Source organism: Salmo salar, chromosome 14 (assembly GCF_965601325.2).
Source record: "Salmo salar chromosome 14, fSalSal1, whole genome shotgun sequence".
NCBI classification, from domain to species: Eukaryota; Metazoa; Chordata; class Actinopteri; order Salmoniformes; family Salmonidae; genus Salmo; species Salmo salar.
Window position 1 is genome coordinate 97,286,098 of NC_138304.1, and position 20,155 is coordinate 97,306,252.

Consider the following 20,155-nt stretch of genomic DNA (forward strand, 5'->3'; position numbering starts at 1 on the left):
CTCACTCCTCGAGTCCATTCGTACCTGCTTCCAATTAAATAGATCATGATCAAATGTCAAATCAGTTCGCAGCAAGCAGACATTCAAACATGTAGATCCCAGGCATGTGTGAGTAGAGAACTTAGATTAGTTTGAAAGGCAGTCCAAGTATGACTCTCTCTTCATGTTGTGCATGTTGGAGTGAGAACGTTGCTTACTGGTAACTACTATCTAGGGAAAGACTGCCTTCTTCATGCATGTTGATGATGACTTGCGAACGTTGCTTTTAACTACCTCCTTCCGAGCGATTTGACTGTCATGGCACCCTCTGACAGAAAGTGTTCAAACTGTCTGTAAAATCCCTGAATCTCAACAGTACATACCAGACCAAATCAATCCAGTTCAGAGTATAATGCTATTATATTTACATTTCTGCCACAGTGCAATTCCAAAAGCGCAAACAACCGTTTGTCTAATGAACGTCACCTACTAAAACAAATGAATAGCAGTTATTTAAGGATATCATAAATCAAACACAGTCGTGATAATAATCATGATAATCATAATAAGTTATGATGGTGAAGATGCTCTGTCTGTGCAGTGAGAGATGGTTTAATAGTGGTGGTCAGAGAATGGACAGTTAGGATTTACACCAGTCTGTTGATAAGGATGAGACGTGGCCCTTCAATGTTTAGTTGGGCTCCTCTGAGTTGATGCGGCCACTCCCCCTAGCTGTGTCCATTTAAACGCATGTCCAGTCTGCATGGCTCAAAGCACAGGCACAGCGGGGGGGGCTAGAGGGTTTGTTCTAGGGGGGTTGTCCCCCTCCTGTGGATGCGATGCTCCTAGGTTAAGTTAGTTAGTCCTGTGGTTTCAGAAGGCGGTGGTGACGGCGTTCCCTCGCCGCGTCCCCAGTCGTACCATCTCTCTGGGCATCGTGTCCAGCTGCTCATACGCCAGACGACCCTCCTCACCTGTATAACAGTCAATCAAATTCATCTTGCTCAAAACAGATGTTGATTGGGCTAAAATGGACAGAAGATTTTTTTTGTCAAACTGTCACTCACCGAAAGTGAGCAGGGTTTCCATGGCAACATGGCGAAGCTCCTCGTCTGCCGAGTCACACAGAGATACCACCGCCCAGAGGCTCTCTACTGCCTGAGATGGAGAAAGAAAACCGGTGTAATAGGAGATCCTCTCGCTTCAGAGAGACGTCATAATAAGATGCATCATATGAATATGAAGGGGAAATGTCGCTTGTTCTATAGCTAAAAGTGAAAAGATACACTGACCTGTAGACAGCTAAGAGCAGCACAGGCAGACCTTTGGGTTTGAACTCCAGCCTCCCACAAGGCCTGTGTGTAGCAATCCACCGCCTGTAAAGACACACAGAAACACAAATGAACAAACTGAAGTTGCTGCCCTGTCATAGCACCTGTCCAGTATTCTAGACAGGCTTAGTGACCTTGAAAGACAAATGGTGTTTATATTAGGGCTGGGTTTAATTTAGCCGGAGCGGGTCAAGGATCAAGCCTACTGACACGCACACACTGACCTTTGACCTGAAGGGTGTATGTGAGGAAGCAGAGGTGATGTAGGCAGCTGCAGCCTCGCTGAGCTGGGGGTCTTGGTGGGAGAGGAGGGAGGCCAGGGCCCTGAGGGTCTGCTGCCGGGGACACAGGACGGTGTGTGAGACCTCTTCTAGTTCCTTTAGACAACGCTCCGAGTCGCCACCACTCAGGCCCTCCGCAAACACAGCTGAGGGGAGGACAAAATAACTAAATTAACTCACAGGTATTTACAAGCTAGTTTTGTTCAGTGGACCATGTTTGGACCCCCTCACATGCTGAATACGCCGGGCAAACACGTGCGTCCGCCATCGCTCGCATGGTGATTTTGTCCATCCACACCAGACGTGATCAGGACACGTAGGTAGAAATATCAAAACAAACTCTGAACCAACTATTTTAATTTGGGGACAGGTCGAAAACACATGAAACATTCATGGCCAGCTAGCTAGCTAGCTTGCTGTTGCTAGACAATTTATCCTTGGATATAAACATTGGGTTGTTAATTTACCTGAAATACACTCTGCCCTTTTTCTCTGGATCTTTGTAGAATTTTGACCCATTTTGAGTCACACAAAATTGAGTGTTCTCTACTCTTGACAATTAATCCACAGATAAAAGGGGAAACCTAGTTAGTTTCTAGTTATCTGCCATAGGGCAGCGCACAACTGTCCCAGCGTCGTCCGGGTTAGGGGAGGGTTTGGCCGGAGTAGGCCATCATTGTAAAATAAGAATTTGTTCTTAACTGACTTGCCTAGTTAAATCAAATCAAATAATCTCTCCTCCTTCAGTCTTCTTCTGACTTTATATGGCGGTTGGCAACCAACTTTAAGGTGCATTACCACCACCAACTGGACTGGAGTATGGACCTCAGTTCATCTTTCAATCAACCACGTGGGTATGTACTCCTAAAAACCAATGAGGAGATGGGATGGGCGGGACTTGACGTGAGTCACGAGTCAAGAATTGAACCAAGTTCTATTTTAGCGCCTGGCTATGAAGACGCACGTGAGCAGTTTGGATGAAATTATTGAATAACATGTACGTCAGAATGTGTGTTGGTCCTGAGTCTTACCTTCTCTGGCCACCTGCAATAGGTGTTCCTCCATGTCCTCCACGCTGTGCTCTGAGACGTAGCTTTGGAACTGGAACACTGTGACCACGTCCTGGGACAGGGCCGAAGGGGGGTGGCAGGTAGGGGAGGAGGCCAGATCACTCCTGTCCACCATCTCACTCACCACCAGCCGGATCACTGGGGAGGGAAGAGAGAGGCATCCGTGTGAGATATATACAGTGACAGTACTGAGACGGCCGTGTGAGATATATACAGTGACAGTACTGAGACAGCCGTGTGAGATATATACAGTGACAGTACTGAGACAGCCGTGTGAGATATATACTGAGACGGCCGTGTGAGATATATACAGTGACTACTGCTGCACTACATACCATGATGTAATTATATATGCAGCATTGACTAAGTCGCTTTGGATAAAAACGTCTGCTAAATGACATTGGTTATATAATATAAATAATCAGACTTAATCACAAACACACCATACTTGTCATACTTTTGGTTATATATATATATATATATATATATATATATATATATATATATATATATTCTATACAAAGTGTATGTGGACACCCCTTCAAATGAGTGGATTTGGCTTTTTCAGCCACACCTGTTGATTGATTGATTGATTAGACCATTGATTAGACCATAAATACACATAAGGGTGCTCCACCCGGTGACGCCTCCACATACAATTTAAGAAAATCATCAAGGATAACACAATGAAGCTTAAAGGTATATTTCCATTGTGGTCCTTTTGGAGGGGGGATGCAGTAAGGTTAGGCGGCAATTGTGGTGGAAACAAACAATGAGACCAAATTATTTGTTTATTTTATAAATTGAGCTAAGTAGTCCAGTTTAATTTCCTAATAAACAACTTTGGACAGGTACATCTCCCTGGTCTCACATACCCTTAATATATACAACAATCAATCCCTAATATACAGTGCATTCCCGAAAGTATTCACACCCCTAGACTTTTTCTACATTGTTACGTTACAGCCTTATTCTAAAAATGTTTTTTTTTTTTAAATCCCCCTCAATCTACACACAATACCCCATAATGACAAAGCGAAAACAGTTTTTCCAAAATGTTTGCAAATTTATAAAAACTAAAAACAGAAATACCTTATTTACAAAAGTATTCAGACCCTTTGCTATGAGACTCAAATTTAGATCAGGTGCATCCTGTTTCCATTAATTATACTTGAAATGTTTCTACAGCGTGATTGGAGTTCACCTGTGGTAAATTCAATTGTTTGGACATGATTTGGAAAGGCACACAGCTGTCTATATAAGGTCCCACAGTTGACAGTGCATGTCAGAGCAAAAACCAAGCCATGAGGTTGAAAGAATTGTCCATAGCACTCCAAGACAGGATTGTGACAAGGCACAGATCTGGGGAAGGGTACAATTTTTTTTCCCTTGAGTGACCCAGCCAGAGCACGGACCTGAACTCGATCGAACATCTCTTGAGAGAAATGAAATACCTGTGCAGCGACGCTCCCCCTGTCCAACCTGACAGAGCGAGCGACGCTCCCCCTGTCCAACCTGACAGAGCGAGCGACGCTCCCCGTCCAACCTGACAGAGCGAGCGACGCTCCCCGTCCAACCTGACAGAGCGAGCGACGCTCCCCGTCCAACCTGACAGAGCGAGCGACGCTCCCCGTCCAACCTGACAGAGCGAGCGACGCTCCCCGTCCAACCTGACAGAGCGAGCGACGCTCCCCGTCCAACCTGACAGAGCGAGCGACGCTCCCCGTCCAACCTGACAGAGCGAGCGACGCTCCCCGTCCAACCTGACAGAGCGAGCGACGCTCCCCGTCCAACCTGAGATAGCGAGCGACGCTCCCCGTCCAACCTGACAGAGCGAGCGACGCTCCCCGTCCAACCTGACAGAGCGAGCGACGCTCCCCGTCCAACCGGACAGAGCGACGCTCCCCGTCCAACCGGACAGAGCGACGCTCCCCGTCCAACCTGACGCTTTGTCATTCAGCAGTATTGAGTATGGGTTGATGACGAAAAAAACTAATTTAATCAATTTTAGAATAAAGCTGTAACGTAACAAAATGTGGAAAAAGTCAAGGGGTCTGAATAATTTCCGAATGCACTGTATAAAAAACAAATCACAATATGATACTCAATTGGCATACTAAAATGGAAAAAGGAATGAATAGATCATTTCAGTTTTCACATAGAAATAAGCTGCATTTGCAAAGTACTGTATGTTGGACACACATAGTTAAACACAATACAGTAGTTATACAGTTTAAGACATATAAAGAAAAGTGGCTACCCGTGTCAGCTGCGGTGTGTGGGTGTCTCTCCTGCAGTGGGCCGGTGTAGCTGTGGTGCATGTGTTTGAGCACCTGGTCCAGCGTAGCGTGGAACAGTGCACCAGAACCACTACACTCCGACCACAGAGCCATCCGAGCAGGCCGCTCCGCCAGCCCTGGGAGCACTGAGAGAGAGAGGACAGACGGAGATTCATTATTAGGTTCTAGATAAATGTGTAAGTCAGAAAGACGAAAACACACTGCTCAGTGAATTAGACTCCTCCTGTGGGACTCCCGAGTGGCGCAGGCTGTGCCACTAGAGATCCTGGTTCGAGTCCAGGCTCTGTCGCAGCCGGCCACCACCGGGAGACCCATGGGGCGGCGCACAATTGGCCCAGCGTCGTCCGGGTTAGGGGAGGGTTTGGCCAGCAGGAATGTCCTTGTCCCATAGCTTTCTAGCAACTCCTGTGGCGGGCCGGGCGCAGTGCATGCTGTACGGTGTTTCCTCTGACACATTGGTGCGGCTGGCTTCCGGGTTAAGTGGGTATTGTGTCAAGAAGCAGTGCGGTTTGGTTGGGTTGTGTTTCGGAGGACGCATGGCTCTCAACCTTTGTCTCTCCCGAGTCCGTACGGGAGTTGCAGCGAGGAGACAAGACTGTAACTACCAATTGGATACCACGAAATTGGGGAGAAAAAGGGGTAAAAAAAGTCTCACTGCTCCCATGACTCTGTCCCCTGCTCCAGAGTAGACTACTCACCGTCAGCAGCAGAGGTGATGCTCCCCAGGCGTTCTGTGCTGATCTCTCCCAGTTCCTCTAACAGCTGAGTCTGAGCTGAGAGCTTCTGGAGCTGGGCTCGACGCTGCCAAGGGCTCCCCCCACTGGACAGGAGCTGTCATTACACACAGACCAAAAAATTATGGATACATGTGTTATGTGAATGTGTAAGTCAGAAAGACGAAAACACACTGCTCAGTGAACTAGCCCCCTCAAGTCCCACTCCTCCTGTGGGACTCCTCCTGTGGGACTCCTCCTGTGGGACTCCTCCTGTGGGACTCCTCCTGTGGGACTCCTCCTGTGGGACTCCTCCTGTGGCGCAGTTTGAAATGACTGGAACATGTTAATTCACCTGGATGAGATGGTCGCAGTACTGCAGGTGAATGACGATGGCCACGTCCAGGTTCTCGTTGCCGGTGGTGAGAGGCAGGGGGCTGCCGGGTACACTGTTGCCCACCCCAGTGTCCTCCATCAGGGCTTCACTCAGGTGACCCCTGGCCTCTGGGTGCTGGCCCCCAGGTCTGTTAAGACAGACAGGAGATACACACAGTCACCAGAAGGAAGCAGCAGAGTATAGAAGTGCACTACTATCACTACTAAAGCCATTAGTATACATATCATGTGAATCAGCATGATATGGGATGCTAGAGTTGAATGCAGTATGAATCCATTAATTTAAAGCTACAATATTAAATTTTTTGGGGCGACCTGACAAAATTCACATAGATCTGTCATTCTCATTGGAAGCAAGTCTAAGAAGTGGTAGATATGTTCTATGTATGCTATTTCTAAGCTTACAGTTCTTAAGTTTCGTTTTTGCGTCTTTTACTTTCGGGTTTGTACACCAACTTCAAGCAGCTGAAAATACAATATTTTTGGTTATTGAAAAGATATTTCACAGCGGTTTAGATGGTACGATGATTCTCTACACTGAGTGCTTGTTTTGTCACAAACTGAAATTAGGCAAACTGTTAGACAGATAGAGGGGGAGAGAGACAGATAGGGGGAGAGAGACAGATAGGGGGAGAGAGACAGATGGGGGACAGGTGGGAGAGAGACAGATGGGGGAGAGACAGATAGGGGGGAGAGTGACAGATAGAGGGGGGAGAGAGACAGATGGGGGGAGAGAGACAGATGGGGGGAGAGAGACAGAGGGGGAGAGAGAGGGGGGAGAGAGAGACAGAGGGGGGAGAGAGACAGAGAGGGGGGGAGAGAGACAGATAGAGGGGGGAGAGAGATAGAGGGGGGAGAGAGACAGATGGGGGGAGAGAGACAGATAGAGGGGGGGAGAGAGACAGATAGAGGGGGGGAGAGAGACAGATAGAGGGGGGGAGAGAGACAGATAGAGGGGGGGAGAGAGAGATAGAGGGGGGGAGAGAGACAGATAGAGAGGGGGAGAGAGACAGATAGAGAGGGGGAGAGAGACAGATAGAGGGGGGCGAGAGACAGATAGAGGGGGGCGAGAGACAGATAGAGGGGGGCGAGAGACAGATAGAGGGGGAGAGAGACAGATAGAGGGGGAGAGAGACAGATAGAGGGGGAGAGAGACAGATAGGGGGGGAGAGAGACAGATAGGGGGGGAGAGAGAGACATAGAGGGTGGGAGAGAGAGACATAGAGGGGGGGAGAGAGAGACATAGAGGGGGGGAGAGAGAGACATAGAGGGGGGGAGAGAGACAGATAGGGGGGGAGAGAGACATAGAAGGGGGGAGAGAGAGACATAGAGGGGGGGGAGAGAGAGACAGATAGGGCGGGGGAGAGAGAGACAGATAGGGCGGGGGAGAGAGAGACAGATAGGGCGGGGGAGAGAGAGACAGATAGGGCGGGGGAGAGAGAGACAGATAGGGCGGGGGAGAGAGACAGATAGAGGGGGGGGAGAGAGACAGATAGAGGGGGGAGAGAGACAGATAGAGGGGGGGAAGAGACAGATAGAGGGGGGGAGAGAGACAGAGGGGAGAAAAACAGTCTGGGTTAGTCCCACACACATACACAGGCCCAGTAGAATCTCATTGGCCGTGGAGGGACAGTGGGGTTAGCAGACAGAGGTTAGAGGCCGATGGAAGGAGACAGGCAGGGTCACCACCACCATCTCCCAGGCAGGGACAGAGGGGTAGTAGACTAGCGAAAGGACACCCCCTCCTCCCGTCCCTCCCTCCTGACCTACCCGATGCTCTCCGCCTCCATGTCAAAGAACACGGAGTGTTGGAGGGCGTGGTCATCACCCGTGTCATCGTCGTCAAAGTCGGAGGTGTTGAGGAAGTCGAAGCTCTCCAGGGCGCTCTCAACCATCAGGCTGAGGCTGGACGACCTGCTCCTGTGGCCCGGGAGACGGCACTGAGGGAGAGATCAGACCCTGAAAAACCCTGCAGGGTGTGGGTTGCCTAGTAATGCCAGACTAGGTTGGCCTACTACTGAGGGAGAGACGACCTGCAGCCATAGGGGATTAAACTGGATGTCAAGGCTACGATGAGGCTACAGTCACAAAACTTTTGTACATAAACAACTATCATAAACTACCACTCTTACACATTTTTCAGCAGATAATACATTTTCATAAAGATCAACAGAAACAATGTAGCCTCAGCTTGAACTGAAGGTAGCCTAGTGGTTAAGAGCATTGGGCTAGTAACCGAAAGGTCGCTGGTTTGAATCCCCGAGCCGAGTAGGTGAACAATCTGTCGATGTACCCTTGAGCAAGGCACTTACCCTTAATTGCTCCTGTTAGTCGCTCTGGATAAGAGCGTCTGCTAAACGACTAAAATGTAAAATATAACAGGTAACGCACCAGGGTTGGGGTCAATTCTGTCTGAAGTCAATTCAGGATTTGAAATGAATTCCTACAGAGAAATGAAATGTCAAATTCAGCTAATATTGCATTGACCCCCAACCCTGTGATGCACACACAGTTGCTTGAGGAGAAAGTACAGGCCTCACCTTGAGTAGGTCCTCCAGGCGCATCACTTCCTGTTCCAGGTCCTGTAGTTCTCTACAGCGTTGTCCCAGTGACTCTAGCCTCAGTAGCAGACTCTGCAGGGTTTCTTCCAGGCTGCTCTCCAGGAAGGCCCTGCTCCCCTCCCCAGCCCAGCTCAGAACCCCCGCCTCGGGCAGAATGTCAGACGATGTCAGTCTCCTCACCAGTTGCCTGGTCAAGCTGCCTGGTTCTTCAGTGTCAAGTTCTACGGGCTTCAGTAGCTCCGAGCTGACAATAGAATACAATTTAATAGAATACGTTACAATTTCATTGTCCCTCAAGGGGAGATTCGTTTGGCCTCTGCGTATCATAAAGCCAAAACATCCAACTATTACCTGTCATCTTCATCTCCATCCCTGTCCGGCCCAGCGTGGTCCGGAAACACACCCCCGGGAGCAACCGCAGACAACTGCCTCTCCGAGCAGAGAGAGACGGGTCCTCTGTTACACTGGGACTCCGCCCTCTCCCACTCTGACTCCGCCTCCTCGCTGACCAGGCTGGTACTCACGCTGCCGCTGCTACCGCGACTCTCCTCTTCCTCCTCACCTTCCTCTGCCTCTTCCACTACGTCTGCATGTATTCGAACGGAGACTTCAACGTTGGGGATTTGGGGCTGGGGGCAGGTCTCAGGGGGCGTGACGGTGATTTCGGGGTTGGACTGGCCGGGGGCGAGGCTGGGGGAGGAGACTAAAGTATCGGAGAAGGTGAAGGAGAGGCGCTTGCACTCGGCGTTATCACACCCACCGCTCTCAAAGACGTCATCAGGGAGGGTGGACTGGAGAGAGGGAGGGAGTGAGTGAGTGAGTGAGTGAGTGAGTGAGTGAGTGAGTGAGTGAGTGAGTGAGAGAAAGAAGAGCATCAGTTAACTCCTCTTTTCTACTTCTACTGTTCTACACCGGCTGACACAAGCCACTCCATGCTAACAATAAGCAGGCACAGCCACACAGACAGCATGCTAACAATAAGCAGGCACAGCCACACAGACAGCATGCTAACAATAAGCAGGCACACAGAAAGCATTCTAACAATAAGTTGGCACATAGACAGCATGCTAACAATAAGTAGGCACATAGACAGCATGCTAACAATAAGCAGCCACACAGACAGCATGCTAACAATAAGCAGCCACAGCCACACAGACAGCATGCTAACAATAAGCAGCCACACAGACAGCATGCTAACAATAAGTAGGCACATAGACAGCATGCTAACAATAAGTAGGCACATAGACAGCATGCTAACAATAAGTAGGCACATAGACAGCATGCTAACAATAAGTAGGCACATAGACAGCATGCTAACAATAAGTAGGCACATAGACAGCATGCTAACAATAAGTAGGCACATAGACAGCATGCTAACAATAAGTAGGCACATAGACAGCATGCTAACAATAAGCAGCCACAGCCACACAGACAGCATGCTAACAATAAGCAGCCACACAGACAGCATGCTAACAATAAGCAGCCACACAGACAGCATGCTAACAATAAGCAGCCACACAGACAGCATGCTAACAATAAGCAGCCACACAGACAGCATGCTAACAATAAGCAGCCACAGCCACACAGACAGCATGCTAACAATAAGCAGCCACACAGACAGCATGCTAACAATAAGCAGCCACACAGACAGCATACTAACAATAAGCAGCCACACAGACAGCATGCTAACAATAAGCAGCCACAGCCACACAGACAGCATGCTAACAATAAGCAGCCAAACAGACAACATGCTAACAATAAGCAGCCACACAGACAGCATGCTAACAATAAGCAGGCACAGCCACACAGACAGCATGCTAACAATAAGCAGGCACAGCCACACAGACAGCATGCTAACAATAAGCAGCCACAGCCACACAAACAGCATGCTAACAATAAGTAGGCACAGCCACACAGACAGCATGCTAACAATAAGCAGCCACAGCCACACAGACAGCATGCTAACAATAAGCAGCCACACAGACAGCATTGCTAACAATAAGCAAGCACAGCCACACAGACAGCATGCTAACAATAAGCAGCCACACAGACAGCATGCTAACAATAAGCAGCCACAAGCCACACAGACAGCATGCTAACAATAAGCAGCCACAGCCACACAGACAGCATGCTAACAATAAGCAGGCACAGCCACACAGACAGCATGCTAACAATAAGCAGCCACACAGACAGCATGCTTCTACACCTGCATTGCTTGCTGTTTGGGGTTTTAGGCTGGGTTTCTGTACAGCACTTTGAGATATCAGCTGATGTAAGAAGGGCTTTATAGATACATTTGATTTGATTTGATTGCTAACAATAAACAGCCACACAGACAGCATGCTAACAATAAACAGCCACACAGACAGCATGCTAACAATAAACAGGCACAGCCACACAGGCAGGGGGAATCAGGGCTAGCCCTAACCTAGCACACCTCAGTCACATAACCCTCCAGGCTGGACTTGGGCCTGGGGCGGAGGGAGACCAGGTCGCCAAAGGAGCGACTGCGTCTCAGCTTCTCTAACAGGGAGTTCCTCAGACCGTGGAGGAAGGACAGGCGATGCTGGGTCGGGGACAGGCGATGCAGGGTCGGGGACAGGCGATGCAGGGTCGGGGACAGGCGATGCTGGGTCAGGCAGGGACGATGCTGGGTCGGGGAGGGTTGCCACTTCTTTACCACACACAAAGGGAGCAGGGGAGGGAGGGGCGGGAGGAGAAATGGGTGAGTGGTGGGAGGGATGGGAGGGAGGGATGGGTGAGTTAGGGTTAGTTAGCCTTAGCCACTGCATTCATAGACAAACCAACAGCTTGTGTCTCACAATCCAGTCAACACAAGGGCTGTGTTAGTGGGTTAGTGCAACGAGGAATCCTGTGCCGTGAGTAGGCAGGTGAGTGAGCAGTATGCTGCGTTATAAGACAGCAATGGGACTAGGAGTCATAGATCCTTAGATCCATACACCCACTCTCCTCCCCTATCCCACCCCAGGGAGAGGAGGCTCTGTGTGGGACTCACAAAGAAGGACTGGTCCTGGAAGGTGGGTGTGTCTGGCGTGCCCTGACTGTAGACAGACACTCGTCTCTGTAGGGCGGTGGCCTTGCTCACGTTCCCTGAAGACAGGGTCAGGTCTTCCACATCGAATGGACTGCATGGGGGGAGAGCAGAGAGACAGTCAGAAGGGGAAAGAGTCCATTAGAGAACTATAAACTACTAGGTGAATGCTGCTGTAACACTGGAGCAGACATCCAGGTTCTCCAGAAGAGGGCAGCGTTACAGTATAACTTCATGACTTCAACATTAACAACATTAACCACTGTAACTAACCACTGTAGGTAGCATGGTGTAGTTAGAATACTTCATACAACGGGTGGCTCCAAATCCTGAATGCTGATTGGTTAAAAGCGCATTCCAGCCGGTGTCTATTCCACAAGTTACCACCAATCTATGACGTTAAAATTACTATTTACTCTGTTCCATCTGACTGTACAATCCACTGTCTCATCAGCCCAGGTAGGGAAGTTAGAAACTTGATCTTCACTATAAAAACCCTGCAGACATTCTCTTTATTTTAGACTAACATTTAGTTTAACAGCAGAGATTTGTATAAACTTTACTATCTGTCTCTCTCTCTCTACGTCCTAAAGAATGATTTGTTTCGGCTACAAAAACAATAGTTTTGAAGTTGGTGTTGATGTTTTTCTGCTCCTTAAACACCACCAATAACTCCATGTGATTCAGATTCAACAGTCACTAGTCGCACCATTAAAAACATGTACACCACTCAAATAGACGTTTAATTAAGTCCACTTACAACAGGGGACCCCAAATATTTTTATTTCAGTGAAGGGGTCATAATATTTTGTAGCTTAAAAGGTAAAAATGTTTTGCCACATTTGTAGGTAGAAAACAGAAACTCTATTTATAACAACCCATCTAGCAGCTACCAGAGGTTACTGACGTAACCCCGGTTCTATGAACCAAACGCAAGTTTCTCTCACACAACCCCATTTTCAAATCAGGCGACCCCACATGGGGTCATGACCCCTATTTTAGGAAACACTGACTTACAACCATGTGACCTCCAGGTTGAGTTTGATGGTTCCCAGGTCATTAACGTCTACAGCCACCACCTGAGGCATGGCCGTGAACAGATCCTTGGTCTCACAGATCACACTGCCCACAAGGATGTGGGTGGCCAGGCCCTTCAGCTCCGTCACCTGATTGGACCACAGACAGCAAGTTAGAGCTGATTGGACCAGAGACAGGAAGTTAGAGGTCAGATCACACTGCCCACCAGGATGTGTGGCTAGACCCTTCAGCTCTGTCACCTGATTGAACCAAAGACAGATAGTTGGGCCAGGGGTCAAAGGTAATTTGGCTTCAGAACCTTTAGAGGACTGGTTTGCCCTCAGAAATGGTTTGACAGGGGCAGCATTCAAAATGAAATACATTGCAGACGCATGTCAGATCCCCGCACGCCTGGATAGGTATTTAACATATCAGCTATCAACCACATCATATGATATAACATTCTCATGTGTACCTTGATGTTGATGAGGTCTGTGATGAGGGGCATGAAGACCATCTCCTCTCCGTCCCAACTCTGTCTGGAGTTCACCTCTATCTTCCCCTTCAGCTTCCAGCGCTGACGCCCATACCGCATAAAGATCTGACGGAGGGATGGAGGGAGAGAAACAGAGAGAGATGGAAGGAGGGGGGTGGAGAGGGAGAAAGGAAGAGAGAGATAGAGAGACAGAGAGAGAGAGAGGGGGGGGGGGGGAAGAGAGCAGTTAGAGATAGATGCAAGGCCAAGGAGACAGAAGTCACGAGCCATGAAACAGTCTGCAGATTGGGAAAGATACAGTTGTCTACTTCTGATGTAGAGAGGGCCTCATTCATATAACTCACCTCATACTGGTCTCCTGGACAGAGACGAGCAAAGCCAGCAAGACCTGAAGTGAGAGAGGGATGGAGAGAGAGAGAGGGAGAGAGGGGGGGAACAGAGAAAGAGAGAGACAGAGGGAGAGAGAGTGAAAGAGATACTTGTGTAAAATCGATTGCTTGTTTGTCTCCAGTTTTCCCTACGAGATACCTCTACTCTAACGGCTGTCCCACTGGCCTCAGTCTTACCTTTCATTTTGATATGGAACTCCCCCAGCATGTTCTCCAGCTCCCCCTCTAACGTGCTCATATTCTGGGGAGGAAGGGAGAATGATCAGCACAAAAACAAAGAACAACAGGAGACAAACCAAACCCATTCATCAAACTTTGACATCAGGCACCAGAACTGTGTTAGATCTCAGTGGGTGATCATATGGTGCCGGTGAATGGGCTGATGATTACACAGTATAGTTGTGTATGTGCGTGGATCCACACCTCTGTGTACTCCTTGTATCTGCGGTTGACCTCTGACATGCTCTCTCTGGTGGCCTTGGTGGAGGGAGATGCAGAGAAGGCCTGCTTCATCTTACTGGCTCCCTCCCTCAGCCTGCGCTGGATACAGAACGCCTCATACAGCTCATCCACCTACAGGGGACACAGAGGGTCATAGTTCAAATCTATACACCGTAGCATAGAGAGGGTTACACACTTAGACATGTAGGAAGTACAGAGAGCAGAGGGTTATAGCCTTAAAATACACAACAAAGAGAGGGCTACAGATTTATAACCTATATTAAAGTATGCCTTTCACAAACACCCATACTCGGCACGTTCTGTACCGATCGTGCAATAACGGTCTGGGAAGCTTGTGATGTTCCATTCAGCGTAAACAGAAGCCCGGGGCCTGAAACAAGCTTGTGATGTTCTATTCAGCGTAAACAGAAGCCCTGGGCCTGAAACAAGCTTGTGATGTTCTATTCAGCGTAAACAGAAGCCCTGGGCCTGAAACAAGCTTGTGATGTTCTATTCAGCGTAAACAGAAGCCCTGGGCCTGAAACAAGCTTGTGATGTTCTATTCAGCGTAAACAGAAGCCCTGGGCCTGAAACAAGCTTGTGATGTTCTATTCAGCGTAAACAGAAGCCCTGGGCCTGAAACAAGCTTGTGATGTTCTATTCAGCGTAAACAGAAGCCCTGGGCCTGAAACAAGCTTGTGATGTTCTATTCAGCGTAAACAGAAGCCCTGGGCCTGAAACAAGCTTGTGATGTTCTATTCAGCGTAAACAGAAGCCCTGGGCCTGAAACAAGCTTGCAAATCTAATCCATCCTCCCTCTTACATAAAGATACTAAATATTCAGCATGCAGTTGAATGATCATTTTCTAGAACGCTGCGGTGGCTACCTGAGGGACTCAGTCTGCTTCCGGGGAAGGCTGATTACCATGTCTGGCAGAATGATGTCTCAAACCCTTTATCATAGATTTACACATTTAGACCACAGCCCACTGACCGACATCCCCCTTCATATTAACTATGCTAAAGCCATGGATTGAGGAGAGAAAAGGGGATAAAGGGCTGGAGAAAGACAGCTGGCAAGGACCTCAACATGACAGCAGTACATAATGCCAAGGCTGTGAGCAGAGCAACAAGCCCAACCCCCACTATTACACCCACCCAAGCACCATCCTGCGACCTAAGAAGTATGTATCAGATGCTCAACATGCTCTGCTCACACCTACTGTGATGGTCCGGGCCTAAACCACACAAAAACAACACTAGACACTATGGAACACAAATATTTTACTATCTCATCCTGGAATATACAAGGTCTGAGGTCATCTGCCTTTGGCATAAAGAACAGGAACCCAGACTTCATCAAATAAATAGCTTGTCATCCTACAAGAAACATGGTTTAAAGGAGACGTACCCACTGGTTGCCCTCTAGGTTAGCGAGAGCTGGTAGTCCCATCCACCAAACTACCAGGTGTGAAACAGGGAAGAGACTCAGGGGGTATGCTACTTTGGTATAGAGCAGACCTAACTCACTCTATTAAATTAGTCAAAACAGGAACATTTTACATCTGGCTAGAAATTAATAAGGAAATTATCTCAACGGAGAAAAATGTCCTCATGTGTGCTACCTATATCCCCCCCACTAGAATCCCCATACTTTAATGAAGACAGCTTCTCCATCCTACCTATATCCCCCCAATAGAATCCCCATACTTTAATGAAGACAGCTTCTCCATCCTAGAGAGGGCGATCAACCATTTTCAGGCCCAGGGACATGTACTGGTTCCTCTCTAGGTTTCTTCCTAGGTTCTGGCTTTTCTAGTGAGTTTTTCCTAGCCACCGTGCTTCTACACCTGCATTGCTTGCTGTTTGGGGTTTTAGGCTGGGTTTCTGTACAGCACTTTGAGATATCAGCTGATGTAAGAAGGGCTATATAAATTTGATTTGATACTGGTCTATGGTGACCTAAATGCCAGAACTGGACAAGAACCTGACACTCTCAGCACACAGGGGGAGAAACACCTACCTGGAGGTGACAGTATTCCCTCCCCCATATGCCCCCCTAGACACAACTATGACAACACAACCAACAAAAACAGGTCACAACTCCTGCAGCTCTGTCCTACGCTGGGTCTGTACGTAGTCAATGGTAAGCTTCGATCAGACTCCTTTAGTAGGTACACCCTCAGATCATCCCCTGGCAGGGGTAGACTACTTTATCACTGACCTCAACCCAGAGTCTCTCAGAGCGTTCACAGTCAGCCCACTGACACCCCTATCAGACCACAGAAAAATCACAGCCTACTTGAACAAAGCTGTTTGCTGATGATCTGGTGCTTCTGTCCCCAACCAAGGAGGGCCTACAGCAGCACCTAGATCTTCTGCACAGATACTGTCAGACCTGGGCCCTGACAGACCTGGGCCCTGACAGACCTGGGCCCTGACAGACCTGGGCCCTGATGGTAAATCTCAGGAAGACAAAAATAAAGGTGTTCTATAAAAGGTCCAGTTGCCAGGACAACAAATACAAATTCTACCTAGACACTGTTGCCTTAGAGCACACAAAAAAACGATAAATACCTCGGCCTAAACATCAGAGGCACAGGTAACTTCCACAAAGCTGTGAATGATCTGAGAGACAAGGCAAAAAGGGCCTTCTACGCCATCAAAAGGTACATCAAATTCGACATCACAATTAGGACCTGGCTAAAAATACTTCTATCAGTTATAGAACCCATTGCCCTTTATGGTTGTGAGTTCTCAGGTCCGCTCACCAACCAAGAATTCACAAAATGAGACAAACACCAAATTGAGAATCTGCATGCAGAATTCTGCAAAAACATCCTCTGTGTACAACTTAAAACACCAAATAATGCATGCAAAGCAGAATAAGGCCAAAAACCGCTAATTATCAAAATCCAGAAAAGAACCATAAATTCTACAACCACCTAAAAGGAAGCAATTCCCAAACCTTCCATAATAAAGCCATCACCTACAGAGAGATGAACCTGGAGAAGAGTCCCCTAAGCAAGCTGGTCCTGGGGCTCTGTTCACAAACACAAACACACCCCACAGAGCCCCAGGACAGCAACACAATTAGACCCAAACAAATCATGAGAAAACAAAAAGATAATTACTTGACACATTGGAAAGAATTTACCAAAAAACAGAGCAATCTGGAATGCTATTTGGCCCTAAACAGAGAGTACACAAGTGTCAGAATACCTGACCACTGTGAATATGTACAGACTCAGTGAGCATAGCCTTGCTATTGAGAGAGGCCGCCGTAGGCAGACCTGGCTCTCAAGAGAAGACAGGTTATGTGCACACTGCCCACAAAATGAGGTGGAAACTGAGCTGCACTTCCTAACCTCCTGCCAAATGTGTGACCATATTAGAGACACATATTTCCCTCAGATACACAGACCCACAAAGAATTCGAAAACAAACCCAATTTTGATAAACTCCCATATCTACTGGGTGAAATACCACAGTGTGCCATCACAGCAGCAAGATATGTGACCTGTTGCCACAAGAAAAGGGCAACCAGTGAAGCACAAACACCATTCGAAATACAACCTGTTTACTTTTATTTATTTTACATTTTGTACTTTAACTATTTTCACATCATTACAACACTACATAGCCATAATGACATTTGAAATGTGTCTATTCATTTTAAACTTGTGTTTAATGTTTACTGTTTATTTCACTTTTGTTTATAATTTATTTCACTTGCTTTGGCAATGTAAACATGTGTTTCCCATGCCAATAAAGCCTCTTATAATTGAATTGCAGGGTGAAACAGAGGAAAACAGAGGTGAAGAGAGAGAGTGAGACAGAGGAAAACAGAGGTGAAGAGAGTGAGACAGAGGAAAACAGAGGTGAAGAGAGAGAGAGAGAGAGAGTGAGACAGAGGAAAACAGAGGTGAAGAGAGAGTGAGAGAGAGTGAGAGAGGAAAACAGAGGTGAAGAGACAGTGAGAGAGAGTGAGAGAGGAAAACAGAGGTGAAGAGAGAGTGAGAGAGTGAGACAGAGGAAAACAGAGGTGAAGAGAGAGTGAGACAGAGTGAGACAGAGTGAGACAGAGGAAAACAGAGGTGAAGAGAGAGAGTGAGACAGAGGTGAAGAGAGAGTGAGACAGAGTGAGACAGAGAGAAAGAGGATGACAGAAACAGCGGTGTAAACGGGGCCTGCAGCGGTAGTGTGCTGTCCCATTCACGTGGGATCACCCTGTGGAATACCTCCACGGTGAAGGAGCAGCAGACAGCGTTTAGCGATCGTTGGCCAGCCGACTGTGTTCAGTCTGCACAGCCAGCACTGTCTAATACGCACATACCCAGCAGAAAGCTGGATAGAAATATACTGTGGTGGGACAGCATTAATCCACGTGGGAGGAAAGGAAGGCAGAATAGATGGAGAGTGAGGGGGGGGGGGGGGGAGAGCGTACATGTGCGCGAGAGAGAAAGCCAAATAACATAAGCCAACTCTCTCTCCATCCCTCCCTCTGCCCGTGGTGTGTTATGATAGTGATTTTATAATGTGATGACTTCCCTACTGTACTGAGACCGTACTGAGACCGTACTCTACTGTAACCGTCTGGCAGGCAGAAACAAACACCTGGAGCAGGCCAAATCAAAAGGAAATATTCAGGCGTCGCCGTGAAGCTCAGTGAGATATTGAATCATAACAGTCTTTAAGGTTCTCCTTAGGGGAAACAGAAGAGGGAAATGGGCCAATCGCATCCCAACGTCTTGACAATCATAGCAGCCACAGCAGGTGGTGAAGGGGGGAGGAGAACAATAAGTTAGATTCATTTAGCAGGACAATAGCAAGGGTTGATGATGATGATGTGAGGTTCTGGCAGTGCAGTGGATGTGTCATGTTTGGATACTAAGAGAGAGAAACCCCACCCTGTCCCAGCATCCCTCATAGCATCATCTACCCGACCCCACCACAACACCCCCACACTACCCTCACTCCCCCACCCCACCCATCCCTGTCTGTGGTATGTGGTGGGCTGTTTATTTGGGTGCAGCAGAACTGTACAGCTCGTAAACATACACCTTAACCACAACTATTATTCTCCTCTCTCTGGAAAGAGCTGAGTCAGAGAGAGAGGAGAAGGGGCCGAGCCAGAGAGAGAGGAGAAGGGGCCGAGCCAGAGAGAGAGGAGAAGGGGCCGAGCCAGAGAGAGAGGAGAAGGGGCCGAGCCAGAGAGAGAGGAGAAGGGGCCGAGCCAGAGAGAGAGGAGAAGGGGCCGAGTCGTAGAGAGAGGAGAAGGGGCCGAGTCGTAGAGAGAGGACAAGGGGCCGAGTCGTAGAGAGAGGAGAAGGGGCCGAGTCGTAGAGAGAGGACAAGGGGCCGAGTCGTAGAGAGAGGACAATGGGCCGAGCCGTAGAGAGAGGAGAAAGGGCTGAGTCAGAGAGACAGGAGAAAGGGCTGAGTCAGAGACAGGAGAAAGGGCTGAGTCAGAGAGAAAGATCTGATTCAGAGCAATGAGGATTGGAAGATGACTCTCTGACATTATGTATCACATGGGGATGTGAAACGTACTCCTCAGCCTTAAGTGTCCCATTCACGTCGCCTAATTAGCTAGCTTTTGAGGTGGCGTGATCAGCTAAGATCTTTGATGGAGGATGGTGTGGTCGTGTGTCCGCGCCATGTATGGGCCGAATCAGGAGAAAGTGGTACTCGCTAAGCAAGCAGCGTGACATCCTTCACAATTAATTGTTCTGATATTTCTTTAAAAAAATAAGAATACAAATTAATATTACTGGACTGTTGGAGCTAAAAACACCTGCAATAACATCTGTAAATATGTGTATGCGACCAATAAACTTTGATTTGATCTACTTTCTCCTGAAGCATGAGATTAATTCCATCAAAGAGTATAATTAATTCTAACAATGAAGTCTCCATGACAATTAACTCTCTATAACGATGTCACAAAGTTATTTGAGCTATATAAAGTTTAACGATTGCAGAGGGGGAGAGTGCAGTAACCAAACCCTCTGTGCCAACTTTACCCTATAGGATTCACGTCACCAAGTGGTATCTGAGGAATGGGGACTTGGTGGAATGGGCAGAGACAGACAGACAGCCGCTGGTGTCAGTCAGTCTAAGGTGGGA

At 48.1% G+C, this 20,155-nt stretch overlaps 1 protein-coding gene across 5 annotated transcripts in view; it reads right to left on the bottom strand.

The window, feature by feature from the left end:
- LOC106570560 (rho family-interacting cell polarization regulator 2) overlaps positions 1-20,155 on the bottom strand; it is a 93,700-nt gene that overhangs the window by 1,100 nt on the left and 72,445 nt on the right. For 3 of the 5 annotated variants that reach the window (XM_045694928.2, XM_045694927.2, XM_045694929.2), the window contains exons 7-24: positions 14,009-14,158; positions 13,763-13,826; positions 13,541-13,584; positions 13,176-13,301; positions 12,701-12,849; positions 11,648-11,777; positions 11,069-11,305; positions 8,983-9,422; positions 8,611-8,875; positions 7,841-8,010; positions 6,030-6,198; positions 5,660-5,792; positions 4,922-5,086; positions 2,623-2,799; positions 1,535-1,737; positions 1,272-1,355; positions 1,047-1,137; positions 1-953 (exon numbers count right to left, since the gene is read on the bottom strand). The exon at positions 1-953 is cut by the window's left edge and continues 1,100 nt beyond it. In XM_045694928.2, coding sequence (XP_045550884.1) covers positions 853-953; positions 1,047-1,137; positions 1,272-1,355; positions 1,535-1,737; positions 2,623-2,799; positions 4,922-5,086; positions 5,660-5,792; positions 6,030-6,198; positions 7,841-8,010; positions 8,611-8,875; positions 8,983-9,422; positions 11,069-11,305; positions 11,648-11,777; positions 12,701-12,849; positions 13,176-13,301; positions 13,541-13,584; positions 13,763-13,826; positions 14,009-14,158 — 2,898 coding nt within the window. In that variant the 3' untranslated portion in view covers positions 1-852. The remainder of the gene's footprint in view (positions 954-1,046; positions 1,138-1,271; positions 1,356-1,534; positions 1,738-2,622; positions 2,800-4,921; positions 5,087-5,659; positions 5,793-6,029; positions 6,199-7,840; positions 8,011-8,610; positions 8,876-8,982; positions 9,423-11,068; positions 11,306-11,647; positions 11,778-12,700; positions 12,850-13,175; positions 13,302-13,540; positions 13,585-13,762; positions 13,827-14,008; positions 14,159-20,155) is intronic. The other 2 variants (XM_045694931.2, XM_045694930.2) reach the window with 1 other exon arrangement.